The sequence below is a fragment of the Phoxinus phoxinus genome, assembly GCF_949152265.1.
Source record: "Phoxinus phoxinus genome assembly, chromosome: 4".
Taxonomy (NCBI): Eukaryota; Metazoa; Chordata; class Actinopteri; order Cypriniformes; family Leuciscidae; genus Phoxinus; species Phoxinus phoxinus.
The window spans coordinates 34,687,420-34,701,911 of NC_136879.1; the positions used below are offsets into that span (position 1 = coordinate 34,687,420).

At 36.8% G+C, this 14,492-nt stretch overlaps 1 protein-coding gene across 2 annotated transcripts; it reads right to left on the reverse strand.

Moving 5' to 3' along the window:
* On the reverse strand, nt 1-6,963 carry il10ra (interleukin 10 receptor, alpha). Of its 2 annotated transcripts, none has more exons than XM_079609534.1 (7): nt 6,636-6,963; nt 4,922-5,024; nt 4,630-4,796; nt 4,255-4,400; nt 3,993-4,146; nt 3,057-3,169; nt 1-1,621 (listed from the first exon to the last, which is right to left on the reverse strand). In XM_079609534.1, the coding sequence occupies exons 1-7, from the start codon at nt 6,697-6,699 to the stop codon at nt 764-766; spliced, it is 1,605 nt and encodes a 534-aa protein (XP_079465660.1). In that variant the 5' UTR covers nt 6,700-6,963; the 3' UTR covers nt 1-763. The 2 variants fall into 2 exon arrangements, with proteins under 2 accessions (XP_079465660.1, XP_079465661.1); XM_079609535.1 differs by having other exon boundaries at nt 109-1,621; nt 3,057-3,100; nt 6,636-6,861.
* Nucleotides 6,964-14,492: the final 7,529 nt, after the last annotated feature.

Consider the following 14,492-nt stretch of genomic DNA (forward strand, 5'->3'; position numbering starts at 1 on the left):
GGTGACGAATACTCTTTTAACTTGGGCCAATAAACAACGTGCTCAAACACAGCAATAAAAGGAAGGTGTGGATGGGAAAATTGGGAATGGGAAAGCACCACTTATTTTCATAAAATGTAAATATCTAGATATTTATTATTATTATTATCATCATCAACATCACCTTTACAATCATTCCATCACATTCAACACCCCCAGCCAACATTTTATGATGGGATTAATATGGGCTAATTCAGATAGAGCCGACATGGACCCAAAGAACAAACCCATGTAGGGCCGTACCTCAATCCAATATCTTGCTAACATTGGTCCCAATATGAAATGTTGTCTGGGACAATTCAAAATTCAGCATATCAAAAATGTCAGTAGATGTATAAAATGTAAATACGTACAATTCATGTGCAAAATTGCAATAGATGAACACAAGTACATGCATGTAACAATAAATGAACTACATCAGTGGTGGGTGTGATGTGTGACATTGGACGTCAAGAACTGTTAACAGCTCATCGTCATCATACTCTGATACTAGTTCACTCAATTTGTCTCCTCTCTGGTCAACATTTAGGCAAAATGATGACCCGGTGCTTGCAGGAAGTCACACTTCTGAGGGACAGCCCGTATTCTGAGGGCTTATTATTAGCAACACAGTCATCTCTCTGATGTTACTCTAAACAAAAAATGGAGCAAACAGCAGGAGGAAAAGCAGAAACGCTTTGTTCGGCCTATATTTGATAACACATTCATGAAAACGTCTTATATCTCACGTAAATGTCAGTTCTATGTCTCCTAATGAAAGAGTCAAAGTGTCCAGTTGGCAGGGCTCTTGTAGAAGTAGTGGACAGGTAATGAATAGCGACGACTCGCTGGAGTTCTCATCTGACTGGGAGGACAAATCTCCCAGTCCTAGCGCATTAACAGTCTGTAAAAGTGATTTTTTCAAATAGCTTGGTTTGTCATCGTCGTTAGTACTGAGCTCCTCATTAGATAATGAACCACTGTCTGTTGGGAGCTTCCTGGTTTTGCACCAAATGCAAGTCTCAAAGTCAGAACACGAGCACGTCACGTGACCAGACCGATAAGCACTGCTAGGGCTGGCCATTTTAGTGTCTACATCATATGGAACGGTCGCCTTACTTTCAGCATCAGCAGAAGGGCTCTGGCTACGATATCCATCCCCAACAACTACTATCTCAGACAGGAGGTCACACTCCACCCCTTGGAGATTGTCAGAATCATCCTTGTTTCCCATTCCCAAGCCACTGTCATCTTTTCTTTCTCCGTTGCTGCTATTTACTCCTCCGTCCAGGAAAGGGAGCTCTTCCAGGCTTCTTCTTCCACCGCTGAGACCGCTGTCCTCGGTTCCTGTCAGACTTCCACAGCCGCTGTCCTCCTCTCCCGTATGTCCGTCTGTGCCTCTGTTCTTCTGCTGGCCCACACTTACGCCGCTGTCTGTACTCTCTCTTCTCTCTTTGTCATCCTCAGAAAGCTCCTCGTCCTCATCAAATTCTTTACTCTTTGCCGCCATTTTGTTGCTAGTCAGCAGCCAACCTTTGTCAGTGACGGTTTCCACTTGGATCAATCCTACATGCATAGGGTGCCATCCATTCACAGCGGATTTCTGATGGACAATAATATATGATCAAATAATGGTTAACGCATAATAGTAAATCTCACAAAACAACAAAAATAATACGCTTGGGGAATTTTTTTTTTTTTTTTTAAAGGAACACTCCGACTTTTTGGGACTTTATCCTATTCAACTTATCCCCCAGAGTTAGATAAATCCATACATACCTTTTTCATCTCCGTGTGTGTTATGAGTCTGTTTGACGCACCCACCGCTAGCCTAGCTTAGCACAAAGACTGGATGTAAATGGTTGCAGCTAGCATACTAATCCAAATAAGTGACAAAATAACGCAAACATTTTCCTATTTACATGTTGTGATTTGTATAGTCACAGAGTGTACAAAAAACAAAGTCAAATGAGACACAGACATATTTTAACCGTATAAATACTGGGAACTATATTCTCTGAAGGCGAAGCACTGCTACTTGGGCGGAGTGATAACCGCAGCACCTGAGACGCGCCGTGGTGAGGAGCAGAGAGTTCGTTCAGAGCGCGTCTCAGGTGCTGCGGTTATCACTCCGCCCTATATTAAGGGAATATAGTTCCCAGTATTTATACGGTTAAAATATGTCTGTGTTTCATGTGACTTTGTTTTTTGCACACTCTGTGACTATATAAATCACAACATGTAAATAGGAAAATGTTTGCGTTATTTTGTCACTTATTTGGATTAGTATGCTAGCTGCAACCATTTACATCCAGTCTTTGTGCTAAGCTAGGCTAGCGGTGGGTGCGTCAAACAGACTTATAGCACGCACGGAGATGAAAAAGGTATGTATGGACTTATCTAACTCTGGGGGATACGTTGAATAGGATAAAATCCCAAAAAGTCGGAGTGTTCCTTTAAGGAAATATTATTAATCAGCAGGGATACATTAAAGTCAAATGTAAAAGTAAAGACATGTATAAATGTTACAAAAGATGTCTATTTATTATGATTTTTGAAGGATCATGTGACACTGAAGACTGGAGAAATGGCTGAATAACATACATTTTGAAATATATACAAATAGAAAACAGTTATTTTAAATTGTCAAAATATTTCACAATATTACATTACATTTTTTTTCAGACTATTTCTACCTTGGTGAGCACAAGATCATTTTTTCAAAAATCTTACCGACCCCTAACTTTTATACAGTAGCCTAGTGTATACATGATTTATATGACAATCAGAAATTGCCAAAATATTGGCATCGAGGTATCGAGTTATCATGGACCAAACCAGACATCATTGAGATCATGTATACGTAAATCATACGGAAATCCCCATCACTTACATTTCTGCTACTGTTCCTCGAAAGGAGAACTGACACTACTTAGCCTCTCTTCTTTCATTCCCTTTTTAAGACAGTGAAACTGGCTTGCTCTAACACTTTTGGTGAAACTACATTTATTCTAAAAAAAAACACCAAGTTGACTCACCAGAACAGCCGGCATTTTCCCAGGACGCCTTAAGAAGAAGCAGACTGCAAACATGAAGAAGGTCAGAACTCCAACAACACCAATAACTGCCATGTAGATCATCATAGACATATCTGACAAACAAACAAGAGGAATCAACATTAAGCCTCAGTGGTTGAAGTTTCACAAAGAATTAATAACAACCACATAAAAAAAAATAAAAAAAAATGCAAAGAATAAGGTTATTGTATCAGTATCACCCTGAAGGGGCTTATTTTGTGCAACATACTACCCAGAAAGTAATTTTGCGTTTAAAAGATGTCTAATAGCCGTCTAATAGTCAACTATAGCGTGACTACAGATTTACACTTACATCTTGTAGATTGACATTGGTAACATGAAATGGATATCAACCATCTCATGCGCTGCCTGACCAAAAACTACAATGAATCAGTTTTGACTATAAGTGGGCTACAAATAGCATACACTCTAAAAAATGCTGGGTTGTTTTAACCCAATTTTGGGTCAAATATTGACAAACCCAGCCATTGGGTTACATTTTTCAATTGCATTTTTGATCCAACGTTTGGGTTTGTCCATATTTGACCCAAAATTGGGTTAAAACAACCCAGCATTTTTTAGAGTGTATGCTATATGTCAAAGAAATTAAACCAATCACTTTGGTTTGGTTTGGACTTTGCTTACTTGATGAAATATCATTTATCTCGCAAGTTATTTTGGTAAAAACGACATGTACCCATAGCCGGACTATCAGGTCTATAGTTAACAGAGATGGTGAAATGACAACTATTGCTTTCTGGGTAGTTACTAAATAAAACAATACAACAGTGAAATAAACATTTTAGCATTCATTATGTTATATTGTCCAGTCATATTCTTCTTCCATTTGAGATAGCTGTGTAAAAATAAAAGATTATTATTTATTCAAATGCGTACCTGCGGATGGATATATGCAACGTGGTAATGAGGTGTTGCTCACATCATTAGATGTCATCTCCACTTTTACACGGACACAATACTCCTGCCATAATGGTAATGAAGTGAACTCCACCTCACCATCTTCGTCATCATCATCGCTTAGAGTTATAGCCTGCATCCGAGACAATACAGGGTTAGAGATTCCAACGCCATGCAATATAACAATATTAGTCTACTTAGTAGTTATTAGTTTAGTAGTCAGTCTACTAAAAAAACCAACCTGACTCTCCTGTCCTTTGGGATACAGAATGGCAGAGTAACTTGGTCCATATTCAAAAAGCTCTTCGAGAAATGGCTTTCTGTGAATCTTAACCTTCACCATATTAGTAGTGGAAGACAGGTCAAATTCTGGAGCCAATAATTTACCTAAAACATGGAAAGAACATATGGATGTTAAAGGTTTTTCATGGAACTATTGATGCCAATGAACAAGCCTTATTTTTGTAGACAGTAAACCCTGATGTTATTTATACTTTGAGTATTAGCTTAATCAAATTTAAATAAAATTGAATTTAGTGCTGTTTTATTCAGATTTTTTTAGGTAAACGGTTGTTTTCCTATAGTAACACAATGAAAAAGTCCTGGAAATACTTACTCTCAAGTAAACGTATTCTTCTTACTACTGACCAGGAAAAGTTGCCATTTCCTTGCAATTTAACCTCTATTTTCATGGTGGGTTTCAATAAAAAGTTCCCAAGTTCACATCTAGTTTCTGTAGTCATGTTACACTCTGGCACAATGTCCCACTTATGACTAGTCCACCTAAAAGAGACAAAAACAAATACATTAGTTTTTGGAGTACTGTAAACGTCCTTTAAACAAAAAAGTTGGGCAAAAAGGAAAACCAAAATAATATGTTAAGTAAACTGTATGTTAAGACTGCTTACGGTGCTTGCTTTACTTGATAAAGGGCATCTATGGGGGCTCCTTCAGGGGGATCCCAGAGCACAGTTACATTTCCCTCCCATATGTCAAAGTCTAGCTCTTTACCTGTAAACAAAGTAGAAATATTGTCAGAATTATCTTCATACTTTCCCAGACTCTTCTCTTCCCAATAGAGAAGTGGTTTATTTGCTTTTGTTCCAGTCATAGCAGCATTTTCTCACACTTTATGTGCTGTATTTATTGTCCATCAGCTGTACTTTCCAGATGTAGGTGGCATGGCATGTTTTTTTTTTTTATTAAGTTGTTGGATGTCTACTTCATCAAGCAAACCGCTACTCAAAATGTTACAGAATGCTATACAATACAATGTAAAAGAGGTGGACAGTAACAAAGTACATTTACTTAAGTACTGTACTTCAGTACACTTTTTGAGTATCTGTACTTTACTTGAGTATTATTTTTTCCGGAAACTTTTACTTTAACTTCACTACATTTGAAAGACAAATATCGTACTTTTTACTCCACTACATTTCTGTCAAGGTCCTTGAGTAGAAAGTAGTAACGTCAGGAATGATTTCGGTTGCAGGGGTTGCATTTTGGTTGGAAATGAATGTCGGGTTGACGTCAGAACTCGACTGATGTTGGTTTCTGACGTCAGCCGATTTTCAACCACGATACAACGTCTGTCCAACGTTGGAGATTAACGTCAATCTGACATTGGATTCTGACATCAACATGATTTTAATTTTCAACGTTGGGTTTGGTCTTCTAAATGCGAATTTTGTCATTGTTTTGGAGCACTCTAGCTTATAGATAACAAGGCTAACATATTCACACTAAAAGCCAAAAAACTGGGAACAGCCATTTGGGTGTCCGAAAGTTGTGGACGTTATTGAGTACACTTATTCAATCCCACTACAGGAACTGTGCTCTAGAAATAAATGTGATATTGATATGAGGGTAGGCAGGCATAGATTCAGAGGCATAAGGTACTGTAAATTGGCTATTACATGCAACAATGCAACAATAATAAAAAAATGCATTGACATTTACTTTTATACTTAAGTACTTTTAAAAATGAGTACTTCTGTACTTTTACTTAAGTAAAAATTGGTCTTTACAACTTTTACTTGTAACGGAGTAATATTTGACCAGTAGTATCTGTACTTTTACTCAAGTAAGGAAGTTGTGTACTTTGTCCACCTCATAGCGATGACTGAGTAGGCTATAGTTGGTTGAGGGTTGAGTAAAAAAAAAAAAATTCCAATTACACAAATTCGTGTTATCTCTATTATGTTGGTTTGACAAAAAAACATACCTTTGAAAAACTGATGAATATTCACCAGAGTCAAATAAATAAAAACATATAGTCGTTGCTATATAATCATTTGAGAGCTGTTGATGCAGTGGTCACAGGGGGACGCCCAAATTCGGTGAGGAATTTACGTCACTCGCTGTGACAGAAACTGGGGGCTCCAGTTCAAGTCAAACGCCCACTTGCACTTTAGATTTCTTTCGTATTCTTGTATTTTTATTTCAGTATTGTGGACATGATCTTTTTTTAGAACATTTCATTTAAAATGACAAATATTATTTATCATAACAAATTAAATAAAAGTATTTTCTAATATGTAACAGTACAGTACATTATTATTATAGACACCTTGCAAAATGATGAGTGAACCCCCAAAAAACCCCTAATCAATCAAGCCTTACTTGCTATGTAATCCGGGATGTGCATCAATGTGACCAGAAAAGAAATCCATGAGATCCAATCCATGTCTGTCAGTTGAGAATCATATCCAACAACAAATTCCAGTCCAGTTCCATACAAGCACGCGCAAAATGTTTCTAATAACCCAATAACCGTTCTAACAGAGCCAGCTCAATGTTCAGTTACTCTTCAGTTCCGTCCGCACGTCTCTCTCTCTGTCATGTGAGTGGGGTTGAGTGGTTGACTGACTCTGTGTATTTATACTGTGAACTTCCCCTCTCTCTGTTTTGCTTCAGTCAGTCTTCCGTGATGCCAGATATTTCCCCCACTAAGATATCAACATCTCTCTCTCTCTCTCTCTCTCTCTCTCTCTCTGTAAATTTGTGAATCTATATATGTTAATGATTCCAAATTTAGAGGGAAATACCAGTGCAAACATTACATCGGTGGAGTACCAGAGTTATCGTATTTATTTCTTGGTATATACAAGGAAATTTTTGTTAGTAATAGCTCATTAAGTTATTACTGTGTTTGACACTATTTCTAAACTACAAGAACGGTTGCTTCTCAATACTGAGTACATGTATGTTTGCATATCAACATGTGACCATATGCACGTGTGTTTGTGTATCTGTGACTATAATGTTTAATGCAGTGGTTAGTGGTAATACATGCACAGCGAGGACACTTTAGTTTGATGGTCCCTTTTATACATTCTGTTGACTATAAGTAACCTACATGTCTACTAACTCTCATTATTAGATTATTAGTAAAGTATTAGTAGACTGGAAGGGTTAGAGTTGGAATAAGTTGACATAGTTGCAAAGTTACTTATAGTCAGTAGAATGTCTGTTGGGGATCAAAATAAAGTGTTACCCATTATTTTATACATTAATGATGGACTATCTTTCACACATCTTGTTTGCAGGTTGTTGTTTTTTTTTTTTTTTTTTTTTTTGCTGCATGGTACAGACAACCAGCTTTAAAACTCTTATGCATATTTTTTATTTATTTATGTATTTTTACTCTTATGAAGTTTTGCTGTTTTGTTTATTTTTACATGATCTGCAAAGAATGTGAATAAAATTCACAAAAACAAAGAGTGTTTAAAATAAAAATAAAAAAATAAGATTGTGAGAAACAAACAAAAAACAAAGAATGTGAATAAAATAAGAAATACATTTTTTAAACCACAAAGTATAAAGTAATTCAATAGTGTATTAAAAATATTGTTGCATCAACTTCCATTAATTTACTTTTTTAATTAACCATAACCCTATGTTTTTAAATCATAGTAAGTCATAAAACATGTATTTATTATAAGTAACTTCCAATAATTTATGCTTTTATTTATTATGCTTTTAAAGTATAAACTAATAAAAAGTATCACAAAAATAAAAAAATATTTTTTGTCAAAATCATTGTTTTCAATCACGCTTTGCATAAGAAAACTGAAAAGTGGCTGACATTTAATTCCCTTGGTTTGCATGTTTCACTTTCCCATTTGTTAAAGAACTGAAAGATCCTCCCAGCTCACACTCTTTAACCAGGTCTGCGCTTAAACCGAAACGGATCATCTAGATTCAGTTCCATTTGAAGTCATATTTTTCACTATTTGAAAAGCAAAGGCTGGCCCAGATCTGTGTTCTCACGAAAGGATTTTCACACACCTGATCTGAGGCTTATTCATGAAACATGACATAAAACTCCTTTGGGTAAAAGCTATTTAGCAGCTAGAAACATGTCAGCCCTGTTTCTAAATGATTTTATTATAGCCAGTGTACATTTTTAAACAGGATCATCTTACTAAGCAAAACCATAAACAGCAATAGTCATTTATTGCATGCTCAGCTGCAGCCACCATTTATAAAATAAAATAATACAACAAAACACACATTTGTATTCATTTCAATTAAATTAAAGCGTGGCTGGTTGGATTATGGTTTAAATGTATGTTATGGTCTGAGAATGTAAATAGGTCAGACTCAGGATGAATCACAGACCCAGGATTCACATCATCTATAAATATCTAGGGCATGCATCTATATTTAGACTTGATGCATGTGCATACTATATTAGATCTCTCTCAATACAAATATGTACACAAACATGAGAAATGAGCAATGGCACAAAGAAAAACTGGGCTAGTTGTCTGATGTCATGATGAAGTCACCAGCGGAAGATCCTTTAGAGATCAAACACAACAGATCATCACATGACCTCTCTGAGAAGGTTCACTGAATGAAGTTGAAGTTTAACTCTGTTGCTAGAAGACTGATTTACCCAGATTAAAATTGTTTGCTTAGACAAGAGTTGCAGACGTTGCCATAAGAAGGTATATGACCCCTGACACTCAAAAATAAATATGTCAGGGAAAACCACACAAAAATAAAATGGCACGGAAAGGTTTCCCACTCAGTGTGGTTGGTACTGTATATCAAACTAATCAAGTACTTTGTAGCAAACCCTTTGCAACTAATATCTGCACTATGATCCTTTTTGAAATATTATCAAAAGCACTTTCACTTGCCACCTGAAGTTTTTTTTTTTTACTAAAAAGACATTTGTACCTACAATGTAATCAGAAATGCACTTGTTTCGTAATTTCTATTTAATAATGGGGGGGGGGGGGGGGGCTAATACATGTTTTCAACATCAATTTGTTTTATGCCAAAATTTGGTTGACCAGTGCTGTGCAACAAGGAAGTGTGCTTGAATTTTGCTCATCACAGGGTTTCATTATTACATTTGGTAAAATGTACTGTTGTTTTCCGACTAGTTTCATGAAGTTCCCTTAGTTTCACTTCTCCTTTTCAATAAATTAGGGGGCAAGAAATGTAAATAAAAATGGTCAAAAAATTGCAAGCACTAGATTCTCTTTTTGACTAATTGTCATTTTTGAATAATTTTTAATGATTTAAATCGTTTAAAAATTTTATCATCTATATATATAAAATTATTTTTATGATCTTACAGTAGCTCAATTATGACAATGATATTATATTTCTGTTGTTGTTGTTTTATTACACAAAATAATATAGGGCTATATGCTTGCATTATTCTAAACCTGCATTTGGTAGGCTAGTTGTTCGCCGGCGTGAGTTGTTCTTCGTGTAATTCGTTTTGAATTTGTAATTCAACACGGTAAAAGTAGCCCAATTCCAGGGAAAAACCGTGGACTTTGCGGCAACACTGAATACTAGCCTACTACAAGCCCATATACTGAGGCGGCAGCCAATAAGCGTGAGGATTGTTGTAAAACACAGCGGCTCACGTCATGTCAACGTCGTAAATAGCTATATTGAGGGGAATATATTATTTTTTATATAAAAACCTTATGAGAATAGTCTTGATTGTATGCGAGTGCACATAATTGAGATAACTCCTCACAAAAACACACACACAACTCTTTTTGTACCCAACTGCTGAATACATAGCCTGGTGAAAACCCTGACGAACTTCTGACAAATTTGAGATTTGAGCCCATTCAAGCCCATTTCCAATTTTTCCAAATCGATTACACAATGACGACAGCTCTGATTGGTTTTAGGTCTATTCAATTGTGCCTCTGTCCTCACAAATTGGGTCATTTATGTAATTATTTTTTAATTTGGAGCCTTCTAGAATGAGAAAAGCCAGAAAATGTATTTTTGGCTCATGTGGATAAAAGACAACAACTCCTAGAATGCACTTGCTTCGTTGCTCTACGTGGCCACTCCCAAACCACACCTAAGAGCGCACTCAGCACAGTTAAACACCTAGGCTACTAGTTGACTCGAAACTTCAAAGACGCCGTTTTATTGTGAGTCTCCGTGACGAGTCTGCCCGGGATTGTCCGGAATTGGCCCAAAATGTAAACACAATGAATGACAACTGTAGAAAGCAAAAGCCAAATCCCGGACATTTTGGACGATCTCGACGGCCAGACATGTCCGGGAAAAAGGATGTATGGTAACCTCTTCTACTCAGCTTTCTCCACAGAACAAGAGCCTGTTAGCTTAGCTTCCTAAAAAAAAGATGGCTGACACTGTTTGTACATTCTGTGAGTGAGATCCCACCCTCTATGGGCGGGTTGAAAACATGCGGATCTAGCGCCTTCTACTGGCTGTAGTCTCTAGCCTCTGGCCAACAAATCCTCCGATGACGCAAAATGGCGATTTTTGCGTCATTGGAGGATTATTTCCAGACAAAAAATACATAAATCTCTCGTCTCAGGGGGGCATGAGGGAGGGAAGCATGGTCATTCGAAAATACTACAGGTTTTCTACTGATACAATGCTTAATGCTGAAGTATCCCTTTAACTGACTATCAAAGTCACCATTGTTTGGAGGCTCTTTGCCCAAAGCAAACAATGACACTCAAAGCCCAGAAAACCTAAAACAGGTCAAATGTTGCCCTCTTCTGGTAAGATGTATTGCTAACACTACTGACTTGTTTCATTTACATTATTTTTACTTAGGCAGGCTTTTAATAACTAACAGCATAAAATCTATAGGCCATATTGGTGCTTATTCTGCTTACATGTCATGTAGGGGTGAGAGATTAACTGCAAATAGATTCTACCACCAGTAAACACACAATACTTTAATACTAAAGTCACATTGATGGCTTACATGTCAGCAATGTGTGTTCTACAGAAAAAGTGTAACTTCCTCTTTGTCCTTCCTCAGATGGCTTCCTTTTGACAACATTGACAGTTTCCCATGTGTTTCCCCCTGATGAAGGGGGAGCTTGAAATTTGGGATCCTGGAGAGATCCTGGATAACTGCTGTGGGACAGAGGTGAGAGACGGCTGTATTGTATATAGGCTTCCTCTCGTGCTGATTGGTTAAATTATCTGAATGTGCTTCTCCCCGAACTTTGTTAAATAAACTTCATGAATAAAAAGGATGTCTTCAAATCACTGGTTTATCCTTCTCATTTCATGCTGACATGTTGGTCAGAGAGAGTTAATTTACACAGATAACACAGTAGCTCCTGTGACAGATAGCAGTAATGTTAATGCTAACCTAACATTATAACCGAGGAACGAGGAAATGAGGAAGCATCCGCTTGAGTATTGAGAAGCACCCTATGGCTGAATTTACATACACGGGGGAACTTCCTTAAGCACTTCCCCTTGAGGGAATCCCTACCGCCATTTTGAAGTGCGTTCAACTTTGTGAAGTGGGCGAGAGAAGTTTATTTGGACACTTGGACAGACTCGACCTCTCAATTTTGACAGAGGGAGCGAGTACTTATATATACTCAATATGTACACTTTAGGCAGATCCATAGACCACAATGCATTGTGATGTCACAGCAGATTGGACTAAATGTACCCCCACACAACTCTAGTGTATAAATTAGAGTTATTTTCACATTTAACATAATACTTGTAGCTACCTAAATCTGATTTTTTTTTACAATGTTATAGTTTATTGTATTGTTATCATTTTTGTTTGAGTAATTTTTTTATATTTTCTCCAATAGCCCAAGCATAGATACAGGGGCCTATACAATGGTGCGTAAAACATAAGGAAAAAAACTGTAATTAATAAATCAAGTGATGAAGGGCGTTTCATTTAAATCCATTGCAAACATTCCGCCAGTAGTGCGCACTCTTGCAATGTAAACAATGACGTACATGAGGGATGTTGGCAAGGGAAGGGCATAAAAAAATGGATTTAAACGCAATCTATAGGTACTTCTCCAAAGGTGTGAATTAACCACTTAACACTAAACTGACAATAATGTAAGCTACTGGGAGATTGTTAATACAAAGTAGCCATGTGCACTTACCATCTCATTCATTTAATGCTGTGGAGGACTCTAGCCTACAAGCCTCCGAAGGACTGGGCTAAGATCGAAGGCCACTGGCTCATTAGGATTCCGACTGAGAAGCACCCTATGTCTGACGGGCCGTTTACACGACACCGTTTTCAACTAAAAAACATATGTGTTTTGGCTGTTCATACACAACAACGCCGTTTGGGGGGCCTGAAAATGCAACCTTTTGAAAATGGGTTTAAAACTGCACGTTTTTGAAAATGATACGTTATCGTCTCCGTCTAAACTACAAAAATGAATTTGTGAAAACGGTCACACCATGCGTATTACGTGTTCAGTCTATCGGTGTGTAGTGTTCCTTTACCAAGTGACATCGACAACTGCTGGCCTGGCATGCATTCATAGAGTTTTTGATTGTTTTCACGGACCCATGTGAAAGGGTATCGCTTTGACAATGATAAAAAAAAAAAAAAAAGACGTTTCTGTTTTTACTAGCCAACATCCTTGTCCTGTAAACGTACCCTAAAAGTGGAGCTAAACGCATGTGCGCCAATCACGTGACTGAAAACTATACGTATCAACAGTCTTTACATTTATTTCATGTTCTAGTGACATAATTTTCTTCCTGTTTTATTAGAACGTTTACAAAAATGTATTTATTTATTTTGCCAACATAGACTTGAGAATGAGTCATATGGACAGTTTTTGTTAGAAAATGACATATTTGTTTAGGTAACGATGCCTATCTAATCACACAAAATGGTTGATTTTGTATAAAGACCAAAGGAGAGTTTCTGCCATTCTTCATTTAGCCAACAAGAGGCAGTGTAGAGTAAAGGCGCACTTTATAAACTGAGTTGCCTGGCTTCCTACCTGCTGATATCACGAAGCTGTCCACACCTGTATTACATCATCAGTCTCTAAATATATATCCCCTATGTTTGCTTTAGTGTTGAATGTTTAACCTGAGCCTTTTGAAGTGGCTTTTGCATCATAGTCAAACTCATATTACATTGCTCTTTGTTGTTTGAATACATTACAGAATGCGGGTTCTTTAACATTGTGCCTTGAGATAGCATTTTACACTATGGAATCATATGTTATATTCAAGTAGGCCTAAATAAAAATCTATATTTTATATGGTAAATAAATGTAAAAAGTACATTAATATTGAAAAAAAATATTCAAGTATAATGAGTGTTAATACAATGTGACGTTTCTGTGACGTCGCTCATTGATTACTGTAAATAACAGTATTTATATAGTATATTTATATGAGTATATATAACAGAAAACACAGTCGTGTTGTCAGTCAAATCATGTGAATCAGTTTCAAGGTGGCTTTTGTTACTTTTCTCTTTTGTTGATACAATATATTGCCGCACATGAATACATTCTGTGCCTCATTCTCTGTACAGCACAAATCTGAATTAAGTGATGTAACCTGCCTATTGCTTTATTATATTTTGCTCTTGTTTTTCAAATGTCCACTGTATGGTTTATATCAATAAATCAAGGTTGTCTCATGCCTGTGCTTTTGTCATGAATAGGAATGTGTTAGCAAAGAGTATTCATGGACATATATAAACATACTGTACAACCAAGATATGAATAAAAGGAAGGCAAAAGAATGTTATTGTTCCCAGAAGTTCCTGCAAGTTCAAAAACTTTCCTTGACTAGAGGTGTATTCGCAAAATGAAAAGAAGCTCTGTGACGTTGTTGAATGTCTGAACATGCTACCTTTGGCAGAGAGAGATGTTGAAATACAGCTTTATTTTTGCCTCGTCATTCTCTCTTTGTGAATTGTCATTAGAGAATTTCCAGTTCACTGTAATGACTCAGCTGCCACTGCTGTGATGATGATGATGATGATGATGATGATGATGATGATGATGATGATGATGATGATGATGAACAATGTGCTGTGCTAAAAAATGTCGTTGTGCTTCAGTGATCCTGAAAAAAAAAATAGGCTACCAAAGATTACAAAATGGCAAAGATTTAATTTATAATCAAAATTAAATTGGTCCAGTTTCATTTAACAAGTGTTTAAATAACATTCATGCATTAAGTGTCATTTTGAGCACC